This window comes from Hippopotamus amphibius, chromosome 8 (assembly GCF_030028045.1).
Source record: "Hippopotamus amphibius kiboko isolate mHipAmp2 chromosome 8, mHipAmp2.hap2, whole genome shotgun sequence".
NCBI lineage: Eukaryota > Metazoa > Chordata > Mammalia > Artiodactyla > Hippopotamidae > Hippopotamus > Hippopotamus amphibius.
The window spans coordinates 97,190,931-97,218,888 of record NC_080193.1 but is presented as its reverse complement, the minus strand read 5'-3'; the positions used below and the strand labels follow the sequence as shown (position 1 = coordinate 97,218,888).

The 27,958-nt window shown below is 35.9% G+C and overlaps 1 protein-coding gene across 1 annotated transcript in view; it reads left to right on the top strand.

Annotated features, from left to right (window-relative positions):
- Positions 1-27,958, top strand: part of PTH2R (parathyroid hormone 2 receptor) — a 98,060-nt gene that overhangs the window by 34,375 nt on the left and 35,727 nt on the right. The window contains exons 5-8 of the mRNA XM_057746050.1: positions 7,415-7,512; positions 11,005-11,194; positions 12,118-12,271; positions 25,392-25,452. Coding sequence (XP_057602033.1) covers positions 7,415-7,512; positions 11,005-11,194; positions 12,118-12,271; positions 25,392-25,452 — 503 coding nt within the window. The remainder of the gene's footprint in view (positions 1-7,414; positions 7,513-11,004; positions 11,195-12,117; positions 12,272-25,391; positions 25,453-27,958) is intronic.

Sequence of the window (27,958 nt, the reverse complement as noted above, 5' to 3'; positions counted from 1 at the left end):
TGCATATGATGCTGGGACTGAACATGATAAGTTGATGTATAAATGATTTTGAGGACGCTGAGAACAGTCATAGTACATAACTTTCCCAACATTAGACATTTTTCTTTATGCTTGATGATATGTTTTGGTTGGGGTTGGGGAAGGGAGAGCAGTGGCAGAAGTGGTGAGTTGGAGATTTCTTTGTTTGATTTTGCATTAATAAGTCAGAACTTCCTTTCTTAACTTTTTTTCTAACACAAAGCACTACCACCTTAATCTCTTTAGTAAGTTGCCAAAAAACCTCAGTTTTGTATTTCATTGTTGATGTGCTTTTTAGATAAAAGCAGTCAATATGAGGAGATTATTATGTACTCTACGATGGAACCAAAGACATCAATGAGTTAATATAAAATACTTCAAAATGATTTCAATTTCATTGACATAAATAAACAGTTGCAATATTTAGTGTACTCTGTTATGAATTTGTGCATTAAATGATGACAGATGCAAGTCTTTCATAGCTGTTAAATGGCCATTAAGTTATATCATGATTTTATTTACACCAAACTTTAATATCACAACCATTCTTTTTGATTACTGTATATTCCAAGCATCAGAATAACTAAGGATGGTAAAATATCCAAAATGTGTACTATTTTATGTAAACATGATTTAAAAGTTAACTGAAAATTTTGATTAATTTTGTTAGTGTAATTTTATCTCCTTAATTAAAAATAGATTGTTTTCTATTGTTTATAACCCTTAAGCAACAATTTGAGAAAACTTAAGAAATGTAAGTATCCTTTAAGAAGAAAACTGGATATCTCCCAAAGTTTTGATAAACTATAGGGCAAAATTATATTACTTATTTATGAGATATTAATTATTAATGGTGATAATCAGAGTTTTTGTATAAAAAACAAAAGATAAAAACAAAAAAAGTGTGCATTTAGAATAAATGCCTCATCTTTATAGGGGAAATAAGACAAAGATTTTTAAAACTTGTTTTGTTCTTTAAATAATTTCCATATCATTACTTTTAATAGAAAAAAGGAGGGAACTCTTATGATGGGCCATGAGGTTGTTAAATTCTGTAGAGTATGATATTTTAAATAGTAGCATACTGTAGAAATTACCATGTATCTCATGTTAAAGGCTATATGAACTTTCGGACAACAATTTAACAATATATATTAAGAAACTTCAAGGGGGTCATATCCTTTGTTCTTATAATTTTACTTCTAAGATTCAAGCATAAAGATTTGAAGTGGGGGGAACTGAATGGAATTCTATTCATTAAACCGTTAATTGTTATAGTGAATATTCTGAAGAATTTAAATATCCGATGAAGAACTGGTTAAATAAGCTCAAATATATATTTTATGTAAAGAATTTGTGTACTTGGGAAATTCTTTTGTTATACAGTCACCTGGAAAAAAATCAGATAATAAACTTGTATGTAAATTGGAAATGCAAATATTCAAAACAATAGGAAATGATACATAGAAATAGAATGAAGAGAAATACATGAAATACAATGTTTCTTTTTGCTTGGTGGGAATTAGGGAGTTTTTTCCCTTCTCTTTTTTGTATTTTACACATTATCCAATTACTTTCTCTAAAAAGTTTATCATTTTATTAAGAGAAAAAAACATGTAATAAATATTTTAAAGAAGGAACAAGAGACAAAGTCTTCTGCTTCCAGTCAGAATGTGGGAAGTTGCAACAAGAATAAGTTGAATAGATGCAAGGTTAATAATTTGTAAAAACCTATCAGTGAGTTGAGGATGCCAAGAAATCTAAATGAACCTAATGGCAGAAGTGGGAAAGCCCTTCTTATGAGAAAAGAGACCTGTGGCTGCTTTTATACCTGGTTCTGTACCAGAAAAGGAGCAACCAGGCCATGGAAGGGGATAAAAAGAAAAGAACCAGACTTTTAAAACAACTTTTATCAGAAAAGGACTGGAATAAGAGCTTAGAATTCCAAGGAATGAACCCTAGTCATAGTGAGCTATTACCCATCAGCCAATTCTTTCCCATGAGCCTTCACTGAGTGTCTGGAGACCGTGTGCCAAAGTCAGAGTGGGTGGGTTAAGAGAACTTTCCCAAGATGTGCATAGGGCCCTCACAGGATGAGAGGTAGCTGAAGGCATGGGACAGAAGAGTTGAGAGACATCTCTTGGGGTATCTGGGGCCTTCACTAAGTGCATGAATGCTGTAGCTCATAGGCCGGGGGAGGGCAGGAAAGCTGAGAGAAACCGCCAACATGACAAATCTCATTGAATGAAAGGCAGCAGCCTGACAAAGTAGAGCTGAGAAAGATCTTTCCTAGGTACAAGAGGTCTTCATCTAAAGCAGGCAGTGGCTAGCTGAGAACTGGAGCAGAGCAGCATAATGGAGTGACATCTTCTGAGATGCAGAAGCCCAGGGCAGAGCTGGAGAATAAAGTGAAATTTCCAGCAACTCCAAAGCTGATGGATGGTTCAAAAAGCAGAAAGAGTTCTGTGGCTTGGAAAACTGTCAGTTGGACTAAAACCCATATAATGGCCACTAGAGGCCGCTGGTGCTCACGTTCCATGGTCAGCTGAAGGAAGAGTCTTGATTCTGCTCTCAAAACCTAAAATCAGGATAAAAGGCATCATAAAAACACCCCCCCCCCCCAAACTACAACAAACCCAATCCCAGTTTAAAAACAAAGTAATCCATCCTCCCTACCCAAGACGCCTGATAGAGGAAGAGGACTTCCCTTTTCAGGCTATTGGTATTACATACTTCAGCCCTTACTCTTCTTTTACTTACAATGCCTGTAATGTAGTAAAAAATTACAAGGTAGGGACCCAAAATCTAGAGTAAAAACAAAAGCAGGAAAAAACATGTGATCCAGATGTTGTAATTTGCAGATGAGGACTTGATAATAACCATTGTAAATATGTCAGATGATTTAGTGAAAAAAGTGCATAAAACAGATGGGAAAATCAGCAGAGAAATGAAAACTTAAAAAAAAAGAAATTTTAGAATCGAAATATTCAATTAAAAATGAGGAATTTATTTGATATGCTCAACAACAGACAGGACACAGCATGCTAAAGATCAGTGCATCTGAAGAGAGGTCAATAGAAATTATCCAACAGAAGCATTAGGAGAAAAAATAAATTTAAAAAACAGAACCATCTGAGACTGTGAGAGGATATGTAATTGTCTAACATATGTGAAATTAGAGGTAGAGAGGGAAAGAATAGGATAAAATAAATATTTGAGAAGGCAATAGACCATAATTTTCTAAAACAGATGTAATAAATCACTCCACAGATCCCAGAGATTCAGCAAACCCTAGACAGGGTAAATAAAAAGAAAACCATACTTAGACACATCGTTAAACTGCCGTAAATCACAGTAGAAAGAAAATCTTAAAATCATTGAGAGAAAAAGGGCACATTCTATTCAGGGGAGCGACAACTAAAAAGATGCCTGTCTTTTAGTAATAAACAATGGAGGCCAGAATACAATGGAATGATATATATATTTTTTAATTTTAAAAGATTTTTATTTATTTTTATTTTATTTATTTTGGCTGTGTTGGGTCTTCATTGCTGTGTGCAGGCTTTCTTTAGTTGTGGTGACCTGGGACTACTCTTTGTTGCTCTCTTGTTGCGGAGCATGGGCTCTAGGCCCGCTGGCTTCAGTAGTTGTGGCTTGAGGGCTCTAAAGCACAGGCTCGGTAGTTGTGGCTCATGGGCTTAGTTGCTCTGAGGCATGTGGGATCTTCCTGGACCAGGGATTGAATCTGTGTCCCCTGCATTGGCATGCAGATTCTTAACCACTGCGCCACCAGGGAAGCCCTGGAATGACATCTTTAAAGTGATAATATTCATTAAGATAAAGGCAAAATAATGATATATTTTAGCCGAAAAAAATCTGTGAGAATTCATCTTCATCAGACTTTCAGTATAAGAAATGCTCAAAAAAATTCTCCAGGCAGGAGAGAAATATACTAGTTGGAAGCATAGATTGTCAGAAAGGCATGAGGAGTATTAGAATAGGTGTATGTGTGGATAAAAATGACAGACTAAAATAATAAACAAAACTATATACCTATCCTTATTTATTGCTATGTTTATATCTATCTTTGTATCTATAATTTAATTCACTTAAAGTCTATTGACTGCTTAAAGCAAACACAGTGGCCTCTTATTGGGGTTTATAAATTATGTAGAGCAAAATCTAAAAGGGACAAAGGCTAGGGGGGCAAAATTGAGTACGTGATTTTAAAGTTCTATTTATATGGTGAAATAGTTCAATATTATCTAAATATAGGCTCTGATAAGTTCAGATGCATAACCAAGTCTCTATAGTAACTGCTGGAAAACAGCACAAGTGTTGGGAATTCGCTGGTGTCCCAGTGGTGAGGACTCCGTGCTTTCATTGCCAAGGGCCCGGATTCAGTCCCTGGTCGGGGAACTAAGGTTCCCTCAAGCCACACTCCCCCCGCCCCCAGTAAAACAAAACAAACCCACAAGTGAAATACTAAGAAATACTTGATTTCCCCATCCTCTACCCCCCGATTAAAGGTAAGGAAGTAGGTACAGAGGAACAAAGAAAAAATAGGACATATATAATGCAAATACCTATATGTTAGATTTAAATCCAGCCATAGCAATGATTGTATTCAAGGTACGTGAACTAAACACTTCACTTAAAAGGCAGATGTTATCAGAACGGATAATAAAAGTATGACAATAGTATACTGTCTTTGAGAAACGTACTCTAAATATAAAGATACAGATAAATGTAATTACCAAGACGGAGGGACATTTCAAATTATAAAGGATCAATTTACCAAGAGGAAATAATCCTAAATAAACATGCATTTAGGAGCTTCAAATTACGTGAAGCAAAATCTGTCAGAGCTATAGGAAGAAATAACCAAATTCTAGCATGTTGACGTTTAAAAAAATGCCATTTTTTTAGTAATTGTTAGAACAATTGGACAAAACCTTCTATAGAGTGTATTTCAAACAATTTGATTAAATTGACATTTATAGAGTAGTATACACAATACCTGCAAATTTTACATTCTTTTAGAGTACTCACCAAAGTTTTATTAAGATAGAACATATGCTGGGTTATTAAACAAGTTTCAATAAATCTCAAGATTAAAACCACCAGAATAATATGTTCTCTGACCGCAAAAGAATTAATTGAAAATCAACTAAAATATGTAGACAATTCATAAACAGTTGGAAATTATGTGATCAATGGCAAAAGTTTGAACTGAATAAATATGAAAGCTCAACATATATCAAAAATTGTGGGAAACAGCTAAAGTAGAGTGCAGAGAAAGATTTTATACATTTCAGTGCCTAGTTAGAAAAGAAGAAAGGTGAAAATTCAATGATCAAATCTTCCACATTAAGCTATATAATGTAATACCTAGAGCCACTACCAAAAGCACTATACCAAAATATAAATCAAAATGGAATTCTACAAAATGTTAAAGTAACCCAGGGATGGCAGGAAAAATAAAATACAGAAATGAAAAACATAACAGAAAATAAAAATATAAAATGATGGACTTAGCCTTAACATATAAATATTATATTAAAAGCAAATGGTCTTAACATACCAATTAACAGAGATTGAAAGAGTCTATAAAAAAAAGACCCAACTTTGTTTGTTATCTACAAAATTTGAGACTCATTTCAAATATAGTGATATGTGTAGGTTACATACATACCATGCAGTAAGTACTATGAAGCAGTAAAAAAGAACAAACTTGGTATGTGTAACAACTTGAATGGATCTTGAGGTTATCTACTCTGAGTGAAAAAACCAATCTCAAAGATCACGTTCTATATGATTTCATTTCTATAACACTTATGAAATGGCAGAATTATAGAGATTGAAAACCGATTAATGTTTGGCGGATGATAAGGATGGCAGAAAGGAACAGGGTACGTGTGACTGTAAAGGAACACAGCACAATGAAGATCTCTGTGAGGATGGAATAGTGCTATATCTTGATTGCAGAGATGGTTACAAAAATTTCCCTATGTGTTAAAATGACACAGAACTGTAAACACATGAATTGCACCCATGTCAAATTCCTGGTTTGATATTTTAGTGAAATTATGTACAATGTAAGCATGGCAGGATACTGGGGCAAGTGTACATAGGACCCTTCTTATTATCTTTTCCGTCTCTTTTGAATCTATAGTTATTTTAAACATTGTATACTAAGTCATACATACGGAATCTAAAAATGGTACTGATGAACTCAGTGACAAGACAAGAACAAGGACGCAGATGCAGAGAATGGACTGGAGAACTCGAGGTTTAGGGGGGTGGGGGGTGAAGGGGAAGCTGGGACGAAGTGAGAGAGTAGCATAGACATATACATACTACCAACTGTAAAATAGATAGCCAGTGGGACATTGCTGTATAACAAAGGGAGTTCAACTCGAGGATGGGTGATGCCTTAGAGGACTGGGACGGGGAGGGTGGGGGGGAGTCGAGGGAGGGAGGGAATACGGGGATATGTGTATAAATACAGATGATTGAACAGTGTACCTCAAAAATAAATAAATAAATAAAGTGGAAAAAAAATTTCATATGTGATAAAATGACACAGAACTGTAAACACATGAATTGCACCAATGTTAAATTCCTGGCTTGATATTGTAGTGAAATTATGTACAATGTAAACATTGCAGGATACTGGGGCAAGTGTACATAGGACCCTTCTTATTATCTATTCTGTCTCTTTTGAATCTATAGTTATTTTAAAATAAAACAAAAGAAAAGGGAATGAGCCATTGATTCCTGCAACTATATCAGTGAATATAAAAACAGTATGTTGACAAAAGGAGTATATGCTATATAATTCTAAGAAATATAAGAACAGCCGAGAAATATATGAAGTACATGAACAGATGAAGCCAATTTGTGGGAACAGTTGTTACCTGGGGTGGATGGTGGGTGGATTTTTGACTAGCAAACGGCACAATGAACTTGGTTTGTCAAAACCCATCAAACCACTCATTTAAAATCTGCACATTTTGGTTCGTGTAAACTACAGCTCAATAAAAAAGCTAAAGAAAACTAGAAATAATATTCCAAAAGTGACATATTCTTCTTCTATCATGTTATAGAGATACAATTCCAATTAGTTAAAATGAACACTGTAAAAATGCATGAAGTAAATCTTGCAACATTGAATTTGGTCTCACTGAAACAATAAGAAATGCCAAATATTTTAATTATATCTTTAACTCTGACTTGAATTTAGGGAGTAAAAGGAAAGGTCAGAAAAATAATCTATATATTAATTATCTGAATGTGCCTATCTTTAAAGAGGTTAAAAGCACAATTTTTAAGTTTATCTACATCAAATTATTTGTTCAAACCTACTTTTCTGATTAAATCTGTTGCTGTCCAGCAAGAATTCTTTGAACGCCTCTATGTCATGTACACTGTTGGATACTCTGTCTCTTTTGGCTCCCTGGCCGTGGCTATTCTCATCATTGGTTACTTCAGGTAAGTAATTCCCAATCACTTCCTCCATGAAGAGGCAGTTCTGTTTCTTATCCATAGAAGACACAGATGTCTCACAATTTGTACCTCCAAATAATTTTCCCAGACAATAGTTATATTATTTGACTTTGACAATTTATTTTTGATGAAAAATTCAGGGTTTTTCTTTGTTGTTTGTTTGTTTAAAAACTTAAAGCATCAGAGCAGTATAGAAACATTAAGCCAACAGATCTGCATTGCAGTGTATTTTTGCAAAGTGATGCAGAATATTGTCAAATGAATTACAAAAATTTTCATTCGTGATATAAAGACTTATTTCACTTTCCCCAAATGATTTTGGTGCCGTCGGACAGAAATTCATTTTAAGTAATCTCTAAATGACTTGATATCATATATAAAGAAATAGCATTTATTACTTTGGCTGCAGTTTAATTTTTATCCACTTAAACTTTTGTCTAATTCAATTCAACTTAATCTAAATAACACAGAATTCTGAACACCAGTATGGAGATAAAATAGTGAACTCTGTGTATAGGATGATGCTTAAAGCTAGTTTGTGACACAAATAGCTGAGAAAACAGTGAGTTTACAGTTTGAGAAGTGCTGTGATTCAGGTGGCTTATAGTGATTTGGGAGGACAGAGGAGGGACAAGAGGAATCACCTCCCAAATGAAGTGACATCTCAAATGATACATGAGTACACATAAAATTTAACCAAAAGAGGAGACTGAGTAGAGAGTTTCAAACCTACGTTTAGATCAAGAAAAAGCATGGAATATTTGAGAATTGAGAATTTTGCTGTAGGCGAGTGATGGGCATTGAGGCTAGAGAGGTAAGCAGGGTTGAGAATGTATTGAGATCTGTATGTGGAATCTGAACTTCACCCTAAGAACCAGTGAGGAGCCACGAAGCGGAGTGACGTGAAATGTGACTTGCATTGTGGGGTGGAGTGTGAACTGGTGGTAGGAAGCCCATTTGCAAGATGCTGGTAGAGTCATCAGGACAAGAAGATCGTGGCCTGGCCTTGGGCAGTGGCTTTGGGGATTAGATAGAAATGGAGAGTTTTGAGCTACATTAAACTAAGATTGTACAATCTAAAAAATTTAGTGTGAAATTATATGCAGGAAAAGAAGGAGTGAGGTTAGATGATATATTAGAAAATGAAAATAGAGATTTTAGAAATTAATAGAAACTACAACTAAAAAAAAATTTTATATTTTGTTTCCTATTATCTTATCTCTTCCTTGAAACATCTCATACCTATTTCCTGTTTCGCTTTTCTCCCCTGATTTATCACTATATAATGTATTATTTGATGTTTGACTTATTTATCTTTTTATTTTTTTGTCTCTCCCTCTAAAATATAAAGCCACATGAGAATAGGCATTTTTATTTTTCGGTTTGCTCATTGTTGCATTCAGTAGCTACAGTGATATGTCCTGGTGCTCAATAAATATTTGTTGAATTAATAAATAAATGACTAGTTCTAATATTCCAACCACTTCTTGTAACACAATTTCTCATATAGTAGTGGTGAAATGGTGTAGTTTATGTTTCCAAAACTTTTGCATTATTGATTTATTAATCCATTGGTTCAGCAAGCGTTTTTCTGTGTTAGGTGATAAATACCCTTTTTGGTATTGATGGAGGCCAAATTAAGATATGTTGCAGACCAGAAAAGTAGTTTATGCACCATTGAGAGAAACTGACACATTAAATGATTATCAATTACAATATTATTAGTATTGTAATGCACGTTTCATAAAAGGCTTTGGGAATACTAAGGAACTAGTCCAAAACTAACAAGATAAGGGAGAGAGATTTCCTAGAACAACTGATATGTGAGCTGATAGTGAATGATGAGAAGGAACTCAGCACATTTCAAATGATGGGAACAGAATGTACTAAGGTCAGAGGCACAGAGGAGCAGGGAGTATAGAAGGGTCTCGTGTGAATGCAGCATTTGATGCATAGGGAGGAGTGTCCATGTAGAAATGGCAACTAGATTTTGTGGCACTAGGGTTTTTGTTTTTGTTTTTAAAATTTTTATTAGAGTATAGGTGCTTTACAATGTTGTGTTAGTTTCTTGCTGTACGGCAAAGTGAATCAGTCATATGCATACATATATCTATTCTTTTTTAGATTTCCTTTACATTTAGGTCACCACAGAGCACTGAGTAGAGTTCCCTATGCTATTCAGTAGGTTCTCATTAGTTATCTATTTTATACATAGTAGTGTATTGCAGGCTTTTGTCAAGGGCTTTGAATTTTGTCTTATAAGTTAGTGGGAGCCAATGAAGTTTTTAAGTAGAAGAGTAACACGATCACATTTGTGGGGTTGTAGAGGGGTTTCTCAAAAGAGCCTCCTGAAGTTGGCTTGGCAGGTATGATCTCATTTGAGAGACAAGAAATTGAAGCTTAGTGTTCAAAGTCAGAAGGTCATAGGTGGTCCAGCTGGAAACAGAATCTTCATCTCCTGACTCTGATCCAGAGTTCATTCCATTACATCAAGCTTAGCTGTGCTTGTTCAGAATAATAGATAGATATTTAAGAGGACAAAAGTTACATGAAATTTCAGGAGGATACAAATGATTAAGTAATAATACTTCAGTTTACATAATAGCTTATCAGAGTATTTAACAGTGCATTCTTTCTATATTATGAAATATAAAAATATATTATTGGATTAAAATATTTCTTCTTTTTTTTTCCTGGATTAAAACAATTCTTACTTCCTTTACGTGTCTTTTTTTCCTGGATTAAAACAATTCTTACTTCCTTTTACTTTGTCTTTTCAGGAAGAGATATAGTATCAGTATGTTCATTGTACACGAAAGCTGTGCTTTTTCACAGTCGAGCAATGGTAGAGCTGAGCCTCTTGACCAGATTATACATCCCTTTTCCTAACGTTGGTTGTTTTTTTTTTAAATCAAACTTTAAAAAAATCTTTTTTTTTTTTTTGGAATTAGCTTTCTGTACTAGTTAGTGGTGCTATATCGATACCTGAGTATGTTACTGCTTAACTTGTGTCTAAGATCCTTTTGTAGTTCCAAAGCTTTTTATATTAAAGGAAGCTTGTTTTCTAACATTCCTAAGAAATAAAACTGTGTAATGCTATCAAAATATCTTAGTTTTTCTTATAGAGAATCTACTGAAAATGTGAGCATTCCAGTTTTAATAAGGAGTATCCCTATTCGAGGTGGTTCTCCGTTAATTATCAATATTTATTACTTTAATACATAGTATAATATAGTGCTATAGTATAATGTAGTATAATATTTAGCACTGCATAATCTGGATAAACATGGTAGCCAATCAGGATAAGTTTGAAATTGTCTCAAAAAGTTACATTTTAGTTTTTGACCCCAATTGTTTCTATCTTTGTCTAGGTTTATTATATTTCTTCTTTTTTGGCAGGAGTTTGTCATTTATGTATTTTCTTTCTCCATTTCTAATTTTATTCAAATCTAAATACTGAATATTTTTTCTCCATAGACGATTGCATTGTACTAGGAACTATATCCATATGCACTTATTTGTATCTTTCATGCTGAGAGCTGTGAGCATCTTTGTCAAGGACAGAGTGGTCCATGCTCACATAGGAGTAAAGGAGCTGCAGTCCCTGATAATGCAAGATGACCTACAAAGTTCCATAGAAGTGCCTCCTGTGGACAAATCACAATATGTAAGTGTTTTCACTATGAGCCCTTGCATGGCTCACCACTTTCAAAAGTAAAAAGCCCACCTGCAAAACCAGAAGCTTGGGATTTAAAAACCCGGGGCATTTAGTTCCTTTATTGTAGACTCAAAGACTTGTTCCCAAATAAGATTCCATGGTACTTGATTCTGCTCTTAAATGTCCTGGTGTTATTTAGTAAGTAGAATCATGCAATAATCCAGTTAACAAGAAGCATTATCACCATTGAAGCAATATATCTCGAAATTAGGTAGAATAGATTGATTGTCTTGATGGTGTGAATTAATGCTGTCAATATCTTTGCCCTTTGCCCTGTAGTTCATTGTCGTCCCTGCTGCTTCTAATTCTGGATTGGCTTTGTGACTTTTTAAATGAACTAGAATGAGGTGGGTGTGATGATGTGCCAGTTGAGGGTAGACCTCTGTGAGTGAGCCTAGCCAACATTAGCTGAGCTTTGCCCAAATCAGCAGAATCACCTAGCCAATCCATAGATTCATAAGGCACATTAATTAATCATTTTAAGCCATTAACTTTTGGGGCATAAAAAAGACCAGAATAAAATAAGTTCATGGTGGAATGATGGATAATATTTCCTCTTTATGTTTTTCTTTATTTTTCTAATTTTCTCTGATGATCAAGTATTTTTATAAACAAGAAAAATTAAGGAAAAGTGATTTCTTATAACTTTTAAACAAAAATCTTGTTTTAAAAATAGAAGCAACCGGCAGGCTTAGAAACACTATGTTCAAATAACTTTGTTCTGGTCTCTTTTAAGAGTCTTGGCCTTCCCATGTACAAGAGACATTAGATTATGAAAAACAAATGAAGGAACTGCTTTTTTAGTGGTTTAATGTTGGAACCAGTACGATTAGGAGTTCTAACATGGTACAATGTTGGTTTGTTTGCAACAGATTGGGTGCAAGATTACAGTTGTGATGTTTATTTACTTCTTGGCTACAAACTACTATTGGATCTTGGTGGAAGGTCTCTATCTGCATAGTTTAATCTTTGTGGCATTCTTTTCGGACACCAAGTACCTGTGGGGCTTCACCTTGATAGGCTGGGGTAAGGCATTTCTGTCTCCTTTCCTTTTCAGCTGGATTATGGATTGTAGGGTTTTCTGTCTTGCCTGTCATTAGCTTTCTTTCAGCCTTTTCCCTGAAATAATCCCTCCCATCCTATCTTTATCCTTTCTTTCTCTTTAATTATTTATTGAGGAAAATTATTAAGACCAAGTGTTTTATCCTCCCAGTGGTAAAAAACTTTTTACTTTTAACTTAGGGTTAATGTTCTTAGGCGAGATTCTTGACAGGATTCTTTGGGGCAAATACCTTGTTAGCCATACATGTTTAGAACGGCTGTGCTCATCCTATCTTATGTCAATGTCTTGATTTAACAATAACTTCATCTAAAAATTTTGAGTTTTTGAATTTCTAAGCTGTAATGACGCATTTTGGATTTGTAATTCTAGATCATATGATAAGAATGCCAGAAAGGAATTTATAGGACCATCTTGACTGCATTTAACAATGCAAATTACAGACTAATTATGTAGACTTACCATGTCCTTTGGAAGGAAATAATTCAAATTACTTTTGGCATAAATAATTAAAAAAAAGAATATTTAGCTCACATTCCAAAAATGCCTTGTCAGTACTAGAAGGATTACTGAACTAGCCACTAACTCAAAGTGATGTGGAGAAAGGATGTTGTTTATTTGTTATAATTTAAGAGAAATTAAAACTTATATGTGGTTAAAATTAAGAAGTCTCAAGATTTACAGTTGCTGTTTTAATATCCAAATTACGAGGTGCTCAGCAGAGGGAAAAAAAAATCAACTAAGTGGCTCAAGATTAAATTTGAAGTTTTCTCCCCTTCCAAAATAAGAATTTTTTTTGCCTATTTTGTCTTAATATTGTCTTAACATTTGAAAATGTGAAGTAAAGGATATTGAATTTCCTGTTTGTTAACAACTTTTAAGCAGACAAAAGGTCCATTTACTGTCAAGTGTTATTATGAAATAATTGTTGTGAATAAAATTTTATTTCTGAAAGCAGTTTGTCTGTTTTTAGGCTCTCCCTTATTTTTGACTAGCAGTTACTAAAGTAAAAAAAGATACACTTTATTTTTTTAGGGTACTTTGGAAATTTTATCAACAGTTTTTGGTAGTTTGCCTTCAAAGCAAAATTATATCTGTGTACTCACATAATTACTAGAAGTTGGTAAAGGTCTTGATAGAAAATTCAACTATGAATTTGTCTGAGTTCCATTTTATTTTTTTGGCTTCCTATGACACTGGTAACACTAGTAATAAATTGTTTTTCTTTATTTACATATTGGTTTGATAGCAGATTCCCCTGTCAACCCTTATTTGGGCTGCATCACTCAGTCTGTTGTTCTGTAAAGTCAGGAGTTTGCCTCACTGAAACCCAGGGAACTAGTTTTCAAATCTTTCTGTGAAAAAGAGAATAAAAAAACAGGTTTTCAGTGAGCTTCTAGGCAAGTATGATGTTCTTATCTTCCTTTACAACTTTTATTATTTGTCCACAAAAATTTTGGCATGGGAGCAATTATTACAGTAGATAAGCATCCTGACTCGAAATCTTCACTTCATCAAATGGTTTAAGAACATGCATGAAAGCAAGTAGGATTTACATGGAAGATCACTTTAAAAAAGCATCTTATCAGGGAGGGTGGGAGGGAGTCGTGGGAGGGAGGGGATATGGGGATATATGTATAAATATAGCTGATGCACTTTTGTGTACCTCAAAAGCTGGTACAAGAGTGTAAAGCAATTATTTTCCAATAAAGAGCTTAAAAAAAAAGCATCTTACATACAATATTATGTAATTAATTAACAATTAAAATAGTAACAATTAATCTTTACCAAGTTATGATTTTGTAGTTGGTCTGTCTTCTCACTTCTCTCTTCACAACTCCATTAAAAAAATGCTCTAGGCTAAGGCATATATAATTAAAAAATAGTAATATCCTTTTAAGAATCTCTTTCTGCTACTGAAGTAAATAGCCAAGCCTATTTGATTAATAGACTATTTTGTCTTATCTCAACACTGAGAGTCTGACTTGAAGATATCACTTTTATTTTAGACTCATTTTTCCAAACTTCTGTGAGAAAAGTAATTATCAAAACATTATAGGAACAATCATTGACAGAAAGACACTGCAACTCACCAAAAAAAAAAAAAACCACCACACATCCAGAGACAAAGGAGAAGCTACAGTGAGACGGTGGGAGGGGCACAATCGTGTTAAAAGCAAATCCCATAAATGCTGGGTGGGTGACTCACAAACTGGAGAACAGTTATACCGCAGAAGTCCACCCACTAAAGTGAGGGTTCTGAGCCCCACATCAGGCTTCCCAACCTGGGGGTCCAGCAACGAGAGGAAGAATCCCCAGAGAATCAGACTTTGAAAGCAAAGTGGGATTTGATTGCAGGACCTCCACAGGACTGGGGGAAACAGAGACTCCACTCTCGGAGGGCACACAAAAAAGTGTGCTCACCAGGACCCAGGGGGAAGGAGCAGGGATCCCATAGGAGACTGAACCAGACCTACCTGCTAGTGTTGGAGGGTTGCCTGCAGAGGTGGGGGCAGCTGTGGCTCACCGAGGAGACAGGGGCACTGGCAGCAGGGGTTCTGGGAAGTGCTCATTGGCATGAGCCCTCCCAGAGTCCACCATTAGCCCCACCAAAGAGCCCGTAAGCTCCAGTGCTGGGTCGCCTCAGGCCAAACATCCAACAGGGTGGGAACACAGCCCCACCCATTGGCAGACAAGCAGATTAGTGTCACTGAGCTCTGCCCACCAAATCGGATTAAAGTTTTACTGAGCTCCACCCACCCAGCCCAACCCAGCATCAGTCCCTCCCATCAGGAAGCACCCACAAGCCTCCTAGGTAGCTTCCTCCACAAGAGGGCAGACAGCAGAATCAAGCAGTATCAGCAGTATTTCATATTGTGGAACTGAAAACCACAGCCACAGAAAGACAGAGAAATTGAAAAGGCAAAAGACTTTGTACCAGATGAAGGGACAGGATAAAGCCCCAGAAAAACAACTAAATGAAGAGGAGATAGGCACCTTTACAGAAAAAGAATTCAGAATAATGATGGTGAAGATGATCCAGGACTTTGAAAAAAGACTGGATGCAAAGATTGAAAAGTTACAAGAAAAGTTTACCAAAGACCCAGAAGAATTAAAGAACAAACAAACAGAGATATGCAACAGAATAACTGAAATGAAAAATACACTAGAAGGAACCAACAGCAGATTAACTGAGGCAGAAGGGCGAATGAATGACCTGGAAGATGGAATGATGATAATCACTGATGCAGAAAAGAATAAAGGTAAAAGAATGAAAAGAACTGAAGACAGCCTAAGAGACCTCTGGGACAAGGTTAAACACACCAACATTTGCATTATAGGGGTCCCAGAAGGAGAAGAGAGAGAGAAAGGACCCAAGAAAATATTGGAAGAGATTATAGTTGAAAACTTCCCTAACATGGGAAAGGAAATAGCTACCCAAGTCCAGGAAGTGCAGAGAGTCCCAGGCAGGGTAAACCCAAGGAGAAACATGCCAAGACACATAGTAGTCAAACTGACAAAAATTAAAGACAGAGAAAAGTTATTAAAAGCAACCAGGGAAAAATGACAAATAACATACAAAGGAACTCCCATAAAGTTAATGGCTGATTTCTCAGCAGAAACTCAGCAAGCCAGAAGGGAGTGGCATGATATATTTCAAGTGATGAAAGGGAAGAACCTACACCCAAGAATACTCTACCCAGCAAGGATCTCATTCAGATTCGACGGAGAAATCAAAAGCTTTCCAGACAAGCAACAGCTAAGAGAATTCAGCACCACCAAACCAGCCCTACAACAAATGCTAAAGGAGCTTCTCTAAGCGGGAAACATAGAAGAAAAGGACTTACAAAAACAAAAACAAAACAATTAAGAAAATGGTAATTGGAACATACATATCAATAATTACCTTGAATGTAAATGGACTAAATGCACCAACCAAAAGACACAGACTGGCTGAATGGATATAAAAACAAGACCCATATATATGCTGTCTACAAGAGACCCACTTCAGACCTAGGGACACATGCAGACTGAAAATGAGGGGATGGACAAAGATATTCCATGCAAATGGAAATCAAAAGAAAGCTGGAGTAGAGATACTCATATCAGATAAAGTAGACTTTAAAATAAAAACTGTTACAAGAGACAAGAAAGGACGCTACATAAGGATCGAAGGATCAATCCAAGAAGAAGAGATAGCAATTATAAATATATATGCACCCAATATAGGAGCACCTCCATACATAAGGCAAATGCTAACAACTATGAAAGAGGAAATTGACAGTAACACAATCATAGTGGGGGACTTTAACACCCCACTTACACCAATGGACAAATCATCCAGACAGAAAATAAATACAGAAACACAAGCTTTAAATGACACAATAAATCAGCTGGATTTAATAGATATCTATAGGACATTACATCCAAAAACAGCAGATTACACATTCTTCTCAAGTGCACACGGAACATTCTCTAGGATAGATCACATTTTGGGTCATAAATCAGGCCTTGGTAAATTCAAGAAAATTGAAATCATATCAAGGATCTTTTCTGACCACAGTGCTATGAGATTAGAAATCAATTACAGGAAAAAAACTGTAAAAAACACAAACACATGGAGGCTAAACAATATACTACTAAATAACCAAGAGATCACTGAAGAAATCAAAGAGGAAATCAAAAAATACCTAGAGACAAATGACAATGAAAACACAAAGATCCAAAACCTATGGGATGCAGCAAAGGCAGTTCTAAGAGGGACGTTTATAGCAATACAGTCTTACCTCAAGAAACAAGAAAAATCCCAAATAAACAATCTAACCTTACACCTAAAGCAACTAGAGAAAGAAGAGCAAGCAAAACCCAAAGTTAGTAGACGGAGAGAAATCATAAAGATCAGAGCAGAAATAAATGAAATGGAAACAAAGAAAACAATAGCAAAGATCAATGAAACTAAAAGCTGGTTCTTTGAGAAGATAAATAAAATTGATAAACCTCTAGCAAGACTCATCAAGAAAAAGAGGGAGAGGACTCAAATCAATAAAATTAGAAACGAAACAGGAGAAGTTAAAACTGACACCACAGAAATAAAAAGCACCCTAAGAGATTACTACAAGCAACTATATGCCAATAAAATGGACAACCTGGATGAAATGGACAGTCTTAGAAAGGTATAACCTTCTAAGACTGAATCAGGAAGAAACAGAAAATATGAACAGACCAATCATAAGTAATGAAATTGAAACTGGGATTAAAAATCTGCCAACAAACAAAAGTCCAGGGCCAGATGGATTCACAGGTGAATTTTATCAAACATTTAGAGAAGAAGAGCTAACACCCATCCTTCTCAAACTCTTTCAAAAAATTGCAGAGGAAGGAACATTCCCAAACTCATTTTATGAGGCCACCATCACCCTGATACCAAAACCAGACAAAGATACTACAAAAAAAGAAAATTACAGACCAATATCACTGATGAATTTGGATGCAAAAATCCTCAACAAAATACTAGCCAACAGAATCCAACAACACATTAAAAAGATCATACACCATGATCAAGTGGGGTTTATCTCTGAGATGCAAGGATTCTTCAATATACTCAAGTCAATCAATGTGATACACCATATTAACAAACTGAAAGAAAAAAACCACATTATCATCGCAACAGATGAAGGAAAAGCTTTTGACAAAACTCAACACCCATTTATGATAAAAACTCTCCAGAAGGTGGGCATAGAGGGAAACTACCTCAACATAATAAAGGCCATATATGACAAACCCACAGCAAACATCATTCTCAATGGTGAAAAACTGTAAGCATTCCCTCTAAGATCAGGAACAAGACAAGGATGTCCACTCTTGCCACTACTATTCAACATAGTTCTGGAAGTCCTTGCCACAGCAATCAGAGAAGAAAAAGAAATAAAAGGAATCCAAATTGGAAAAGAAGTAAAACTGTCACTGTTCGCAGATGACATGATACTCTACATAGAAAATCCTAAAGATGTCACCAGAAAACTACTTGAGCTAATCAACGAATTTGGTAAAGTTGCAGAATACAAAATTAACACACAGAAATCTCTCACATTTCTATACACTAACAATGAAAGATCAGAAAGAGAAATTAAGGAAACAATCCCATTCACCATGGCAACAAAAAGAATAAAATACCTAGGAATAAACCTGCCTAAGGAGGCAAAAGATCTGTATGCAGAAAAATATAAGACACTCATGAAAGAAATCAAAGACGACACAAACAGATGGAGGGACATACCATGTTCTTGGATTGGAAGAATCAACATTGTGAAAATGACTATACTACCCAAAGCAATTTACAGATTCAATGAAATCCCGATCAAATTACCAATGGTGTTTTTCACAGAACTAGAACAAGAAATTTTATGATTTGTATGGAAATGCAAAAGACCCCAAATAGCCAAAGCAATCTTGAGAAGGAAGGACGGAACTGGTGGAATCAGGCTTCCTGACTTCAGGCTATACTACAAGCCCACAGTGATCAAGACAGTATGGTACTGGCACAAAAACAGAGATATAGATCAATGGAACAGGATAGAAAGCCCAGAGATAAACTACAGTCAACTAATCTATGACAAAGGAGCCAAGGATATATAATGGAGAAAAGGCAGCCTCTTCAATAAGTGGTGCTGGGAAAATTGGCCAGCTACGTGTAAAAGAATGAAACTAGAACACTCTTTAACACCATACACAAAAATAAACTCAAAATGGATTAAAGACATAAATGTAAGGGCAGACACTATAAAACTGCTAGAGGAAAACATAGGAAGAACACTCTTTGAAGTAAATAATAGCAAGATCTTTTTTGATCCACCCCCTAGAGTAATGGAAATAAAAAGAAAAATAAATAAGTGGGACCTAATGAAACTTCAAAGCTTCTGCACAGCAAAGGAAACTATAAGCAAGACAAAAAGACAACCCTCACAATGGGAGAAAATATTTGCAAACGAATCAACAGACAAATGGTTAATCTCCAAAATAAAGTTTATCCAGCTCAATATCAAAAAAACAAACAACCCAGTCAAAAAATGGGCAGAAGACCTAAATAGGCATTTCTCCAATGAAGACATACGGATTACCAAGAGGCACATGAAAAGCTGCTCAACATCACTAAGTATTAGAGAAATGCAAATCAAAACTACAGTGAGGTATCACCTCACACTGGTTAGAATGGGCATCATCAGAAAATCTACAAACAGTAAATGCTGGAGAGGGTGTGGAGAAAAGGGAACGTTCTTGCACTGTTGGTGGGAATGTAAACTGATACAGCCACTATGGAGAACAGTATGGCGGGTCCTTGCAAAACTAAAAATAGAACTCCCATATGACCCAGCAATCCCACTGCTGGGCATATACCCAGAGAACACCATAACTCAAAAAGACACATGCACTCCAGTGTTCATTGCAGCACTATTTACAATAGCCAGGACATGGAAGCAACCTAAATGTCCATCAACAGATGAACGGATAAAAAAGATGTGGTACATACATACAATGGAATATTACTCAGCTGTAAAATCAATGAAACTGGGACATTTGTAGAGACATGAATGGACCTAGAGACTGTCATACAGAGTGAAGTGAGTCAGAAAGAGAAAAACAAATATTGTATATTAACACATATATGTGGACTATAGAAAAATGGTACAAATCAACCGGTTTGCAAGGCAGAAATAGAAACACAGATGTAGAGAACAAACATATGGACACCAAGTGGGGAAAGTGGGGAGGGTTGGAGGGGAATGACTTGGGAGATTGGGATATCAAGTAGTACACTCTAAATATATGCAGTTTATTGTATGTTAACTGCATCTCAACAAAAGTTTTTAAAAAAACAAACAAAAATATTATAGCTGCTTTGTAGGATCCTTTGCTAGACTAATCCATAGTGAAACCAGTTTCAGACTTTCTTCCAGTGATTTATTGGCTTCACTAGTGAAGAGAATTTGCTTGGATTCCTTTGTTACTCATTTGGACCCAGTTATTATAACTTTAAGCTCCCTTTAGCTAGGTAAATACTCAGCATTTTATTACTCATATTGTAATGATGTGTGGAGTTGCTTTATTTATAATGATTTTGCTGGTTCTTACTAATAATTGGCAGGGAAGGAAATTACCATCTAGAGAGGAACATATGCCGTATATCTGCCTTAGTAAATTGAAGGCAGATATTTAAAATGACTGTTTTTGTACATCTTTATCACAAAACAAGATGTACAGAGGAGTAAAGGCAAATTTTAATGATGACTATGCTTCTTTTCTTTCAACCAACCATTTCTTAATTTTTCCTACCCCTGCCTCAATTTTCTCATGAATAAGGCATTTTATTCTTGGTTCCAAATACATTATTTTAAAAATATATTTAATTCTGTATTTAAAAGGTCAGTCAAAAGGTGCAAACTTCCAGTTATAAGATAAATAAGTACTAGGGATGTAACGTACACATAATAGAAAAAAAGGTGTCATTCTTGCTTCCTTTTCCTTATTGAATGTGGTAATTTACCTCTGTATTAGCAGCTATTCTTAGTTTTCACCTGTCAGATGAGATGCCAGATTGTACTTATTATCATATAAAAGCACCTATCCTGGTTATACCACATAGTCGTGTCCCTGTTGCCAAGCTTTCTTGTAGAATATTTCCATATTTTGTCTTATCTGAAAATAATCAGGAGAAAGTACTACACTTCCAGTTTTAATATCTCTGTATAAAATAATCTCAATCCAGAAAACATTTTTTGATGATCCATTTGGCAGTGTATATAATTGAAATACAATGTACATGTTAAAGTCTCAGCACACAAGAAGCATGGAGTCTGACCCCTTAGCTTATTTTATTTTTTGTAGGCCTCTTCTCATCATATGTAGTATACTCAAAATATTTAGTTTATAAAATCTGTTCTTCATGGAATTATTTATGATAGTCAATATAACACCTTTATACCATTAAAAACCTTGTTGTTAGCTTTAAGCAAAATTTATAAATCTAGAAAAACTATTTCTCCCTTCCCCTATGATTTTTAATGCCATTATTAATTCTACCTTAAAGTTATCTTAAAGTTAAAATCATATTTCACCATTAGAGTCAATAAGAGATCTGTATTTTGACCCTACTCTATGAAAGATAAGGAATTTGGTTCTCTCTGCTTATTACTTTTTCCAGACCTTTAAGATGTAACTTGGGGTTTTACTCCTTATAATTAAAAATTCTATAGATTGTTATCTATTTAAAAGAAAATAAATTGTAATCAAATTTAAATTTATATTTGTAACAATTATGTAGATTTATCTCTGCGGGTTCACCTGGTTTCACGATTCCACCTCCCCTCCACCAATTTGATTTTCTACAGTTTCTGCCCACTGGCAATATTTAATTCAGTAAACATTTTCTTTTCCGTTGTAGCTCTTCTGTTTTAGATTGCTCCTTTTTCATAATGCCTTACTCGTCTTCTAGAGCAGTTTTTAGACTATGAATTAGATGTATTTTTTAAAAATTTCTTTTATTTACTGTATTAATTCCATTTCAGGAGAGGGTAGCTCTTTTAAAGTTTCATAAATAGACAACTCACCTTTGTAATAATGGAAAATTTTAAAGGCTCTGCAGTTTTCCTTACAGAGAGATGTGCTCATTCAGTATTGGCCTTAGAGTCCTAGGAAAGTTGAGAACAATTCTATCAGAATTATATAGACAAATTTCCAGGTTCCTCAAAGAATGAATCAGCAAGTGATGGGTACTGAATTCCAGCATCTTGCAGTGAGTAGAAAGGGAACTGAAGATATAGCTTGGAGCTTTATATCCCAGCAGTCAACATAGGCTGGATTCCCAGGGGAATCAAGGTTTCTTGTTAGTTAGACAATGTATGTCTGTAGCAAATCTGGGAATCCTCATGTCACGATGGGTTTCTAATTTTTAGGATTAACACTACACTTTATGATCAAGCTATGACTTTGCAGTACTACAGTAGCATTTGAGGAGGATAAGGCTGTGTTGGGTTCTTTGAAGCCTCTTAAGTGAGTGCCCAAAACAAGATAAAATTACATGGGCCAATATGACAAGACCCTTTTACTCCACTTTGGCTTCAGGGCATATCTGCCTTATGTGGTGGGCTGCTGTATATGTTTTTATTTGAAAAAAGTGTTTAATTGCTAAAGTTTTTTTGGCTATTATTGGCCCAAACCTTCATTTTAAGGGAGAATAGTAATAAAGCCTCATCAAAACCTGAGTCTACTTATTCTTAGACTAGAGATTGCCTCCATCTCAGAATCACTTATTTATTCTGATATATTATATGAAAACACCTCAGCTCTTAAGATAAATGCACATTTAGAGTAACATTCAAATTTACACTAAATTTACTTAAAGTAACATTTAATTTAAAATAGCATCTAAATTTCAAAGATATTTCCCTTTTTTTGTGTGTTCTCTATTATGTAATAATGTGATACTAAGACTGGTGAACTAAAATTCTTAAAAAGCCTCAAGGTGGTTTCTGTTCTGTGTTCCTCCATGGTTGTCTCTGTGCTCATCTTGTGAATGAGAGTCTTTGAAGAGGATGAGAAAAGTAATTTCATTAACACATGGTGTCTAGCCTATGGTATTTTGTTATGGCAGCCCAAATTAAGATAGTAGCTAATGCAACTTAGTTGTATACTTGAAAATGCTTAAAATGATAAAGTTATGATGTGTTTTTTACCACCATCAATCAGTGTTCTTTTTTTTTAAATGCACCTTTCCTGTTTTTTTTTAAGCTCTTTATTGGAATATAATTGCTTTACACATTTTTTAAACTTAATTAATTAATTAATTTTTTTGGCTGTGTTGGGTCTTCATTGCTGCACGCGGGCTTTCTCTAGTTGCAGAGAGCAGGGGCTTCGTTGTGGTGCGCAGGCTCCTCATTGCCGTGGCTTCTCTTGTTGCAGAGCACAGGTCCTAGGTGTGTGGGCTTCAGTGTTGCAGCACATGGGCTCAATAGTTGTGGCTTACGGGCTCTAAAGCGCAGGCTCAATAGCTGTGGCACATGGGCTTAGCCACTCCGTGGCATGTGGGATCTTCCTGGAGCAGGGATCGAACCCATGTCCCCTGCATTGGCAGGCAGCTTCTCAACCACTGTGCCACCTAGGAAGCCCCTGTTTTATACTCTTGTACCAGTTTTTGAGGTACACCAAAGTGAATCAGCTGTATTTAGACATATATCTCCATATCCCTGCCCTCCCGCGACTCCCTCCCACCCTCCCTGTCCTGACCCTCTAAGATGTCACCCATCATCGACTTGATGTCCCTTTGTTATACAGCAACTTCCCACTAGTTATCTATTTTACATTTGGTAGTGTATATATGTGTGTGTTCTATATATAGGACATCATTCAGGAAATTGCCCCATGAAGAGATTGTAAAAGAAGCAGAAGATAAACACCTGCAAATGAGAAAATGTAGACATTTTGATCAAAGGCAGACAGACACTTTTTAAAGATAAACAAGACAGTAGAACAGCAAAGGGATCTATGTCAGACCTTTTTGAACCATTCTGTTAGAAGGAGCCTTGCTCTCTCCATTACATAGTATCATTCTTGTTTTTATTTCCTAGTGCTAGTTGATAACTGAAGTTGTTATTAATTTTGCCTCCTGTATGAGAATATAAGTTTCAGGAGAATAGGGATATTGTTTATTCTGTTCTTTTTTTTTAATCTTCTGAGACTGTAACAGTTCTTAGGAAGTGAATAGTCATTTAATAAGTGCTTAATGGATGTATGTTTATACAGATGGATGGATAGGTAGGCTAGATAGATAGATAGAATAGCAAAATGAACCTAAGAATTAAGCAGCATCGTGTAGATTTATTTTGACAAAAATTTCCTAGGACATAGAATTCGAGCAGACTTTTTAAAAAAGGAGTTATATAAAAACAATAAATAAAATTGGAATATAGAGTCATAAAATTAAACAGCCACACAGGCACACTGAAGTTGAATTCAATTAGATCACTAAGGAGACCAAAGAAACTCCCTATTGTGAGATATCACCTTATTTTAATTTTTTTCTGAAATTTTTTTCATCTGAATCTTTTTTATATTTACTTTTTTTGCTGAGAAAAGATATCTGAAAAATTACAAATGTGTTTTTTTAAAGGTAAAGACTATTGCATTACAAAATGTTTTGAGTTAGATTAAATTTTTTTTCTCTCTTTGTAAGGTGCTTCTTATGGTCTCTCTTTCCTTTTTTAAACTGCTTTCTGAAAGGCCACATAATGAAAAGTTATCCATTAAATCCTTCGATCTTCTATTGCAATGTTCCATAAAAGTTAGGGTTTGTGATTTTTGGTGATGTCAGAGTCCAAGTATAGCATGAACTGAGCAGTCAGTCTTTACTGGGGTCAAAGGACTGGTGGAAAGTCAGTATAATAGATTTGATGTCGTAAGCTCATAGGTGTTTATTATTTATGAAGGACAAATATGTCATGCTCAAATCATGCAACTAACATAGCACCACCCTTTGCTAAGCTATCAGTGCCTGCAAAATCTTCTGTCTGGAGCCAATATGAACAAAAAAAGAAGAGGCTAAACGGATCAAAATTTCCTAATTCTGTAACTTGCAGTATAGCCTCTCTATGCGTTCCACTTTTAGAATGAGAAAATCCGAATTTTTTAGAACAACAGCCTTCCTGACACTTATGATTCCCTCTTGTTGCTTCACTCCTCTCGGAAAGCACGTGTCTGTTGGCATGGCAAGAGGCGAAGGTGGATGCACCAACCACTGCCTGCATTTGACCCCAAGAACTTCAGTCTCTTCCATACATGGCTTAACCTTACACCCCTCAAATGAAAAAGGAGCCAATCTTCATCTTCAGACATTTGAGAACGAATAACATTAATGTATCGGCTCCCTTCTCAAATGGACAAGATGAAAATTAAGCGGACTTTCTTGTTCACATAGCAACATTTTTTCATATCTGTTTTCCTCTCTCGCCTTTTAATATTTTTATGTGACAAATATAAGAAAAAACCCCTTAATCTTAAAAGAAATATGGTCTCTGAATCCTTTTCTGATTGCAGGGTTCCCAGCAGCATTTGTTACAGCCTGGGCTGTGGCTCGAGCAACTCTGGCTGATGCAAGGTGAGTGAAAAAGAAGAGGTAAAGCAAGAGCCTGGGATTTTCTCAAGACTGGCTTCCTGCTTGGAATTCACACTTGCTGTTGTTCTTGATGACATTGCCCTTTAGGGATGTCACATGGGAAATTACCTTGTAGCCCCTGATACATTACCAGCAAGCTATCCATCCTAGAGTTATGGGACAGAAAGACTCACAGACTCGATTAGGATGGTCATAAACTGCATGGTTTATAAAATCAATTTGAAACATACAATGAGAAACAAGGGCAAAGAGATGGGTAAGTTAATGCACTTAGGATATCATGCACACAGGTGAAAGGACTGCACCACCTGACTCTGACATCACAGAAAATCACACATCTCCTTTCTCTCTCTCTGCCACATCAGCATTCCCCACTGATGGTATGGTTATGAGGACTAAAAATGAGGTTGCAGTAAGGGGGCCCACAGACAGAAGATGCCCTGGGCCAGGGACACACACTTGCTTTCTCAGAGAGAGATATAAGGGCAAGTTCATCTGGCCATGGCTGTAGCTTGCCACTTAGCCTGCTGAGCAGCTCTGGATTTTATTTGTATTCTTTGGGCACAGGATATATGGCCATGGGTTCCACCAATCAGTGGCTGAATTAAGACATCAAGAATATTGAGCACGTCCTGTGTATTAGGGATACTTTGTCCTTATATATTTGGTGCATCATGAATATTTAGTGCTCAGTTGCCCCAAATATTCAGTACCTGTGCCTAACACACATGTGCTCTATTACTGAATACTGATCTACATTTAATGCAGACTATAGGTTTAATCCATCCCATTTGTTCTCTTGTCTTCTATAGCATAATTAAATATTCTTAAATGATAAAACAAATGCACATTAGAAGTGGAATCCATGCTAGAGAATCATTAGCCCCCCATTTTTCTGTTTCTTTGGGTGCTACATGATGAGTGGATACTGAAACATTCATTTTTTCATATTATTTCTGTTTTTAGTAATAATGAGTCAAAGAAAGAAAAGGAGAACATGGAGAAGCATTCAGTGTCAGCTCTTTGCTTTCACGGTCAAACTTATTGCTTGGAATGAATTGTGTCTCCCCAAAATTTATATGTGGGAAGCCCTAACCCTCAATGTGACCGTATTTGGAGACAGGGCCTTTCAGGAGGTAACTAGGCTTAAATGAAGTCCTAAGGATAGGGCTCTGATATGATGGGATTTGTATCTTCATGAGAAGAGATACCAGAGAGTTCCTTCTCTTTCTATGTACACACAAAGTAAAGGTTTTATGGGCACACAACATGGTGACAGTGCCTTTCATTTTAATCTCAAACATTAGCCTCTAGGCTGTGAGAAAATGAGTGTCTGCTGTTTAAGCTCTCAGTCTACTCTATAGTATATTGTTATGACAGCCTGAGCAGACTAATACACTTACAATACATGAAAAGGCAATTTAAAGAGTGACAGCTTTAACTTATAGACCTGGTAATGCTGAGCATTGTTCCCTGTAAACAGTGTACAGTTTATTTTATTTCATCTTTTTTAAGCTCTTTACTGGAATATAATTGCTTTACACTCTTGTATCAGTTTTTGAGGTACACCAAAATGAATCAGCTGTATTTAGACATATATCCCCATATCCCTGGCCTCCTGCGACTCCCTCCCACCCTCCCTGTCCTGGCCCGCTAAGACATCACCCATCATCGAGTTGATCTCCCTTTGTTATACATCAACTTCCCACAAGCTGTCTGTTTTACAGTTGGTTGTGTATCTATGTCTATGCTACTCTCTCACTTCATCCCAGCTTCCCCTTTGTGCTCCCCCCGAACCCCATGTCCTCCAGTCCATTCTCTGCATCTGCATCCTTATTCTTGCCCTGACACTGGGTTCATCAGTACTATTTTTTTAGATTTCATATATATGAGTTAGCATACAGTATTTGTTTTATTCTTTCTGGCTTACTTCGCTCTGTATGACAGACTCTAGGTCTATTCACCTCATTATATATAGCTCCATTTCATTCCTTTTTATGGCTGAGTAGTATTCCATTGTATATATGTGTCACAGCTTCTTTATCCATTCATCTGTTGATGAGCATTTAGGTTGTTTCCATGTCCTGGCTATTGTAAATAGTGCTGCAATGAACATTATGGTACATGTTTCTTTTGGGATTATGGTTTTCTCTGGGTATATGCCCGGTAGTGGGATTTCTGGATCATATGGTATTTCTATTTTTAGTTTCTTAAGGAACCTCCAAACTGTTTTCCATAGTGGCTGTACCAACTTACATTCCCACCAACAGTGCAGGAGAGTTCCCTTTTCTCCACACCCTCTCCAACATTTACTGTTTCTAGATTTTTTGATGATGGCCGTTCTGACCAGTGTGAGGTGATACCTCATTGTAGCTTTGACTTGCATTTCTCTAATGATTAGTGATATTGAGCATCTTTTCGTGTGTTTGTTGGCCATCTGTATCTCTTCTTTGGAGAAATGTCTGATTAGGTCTTCTGCCCATTTGTG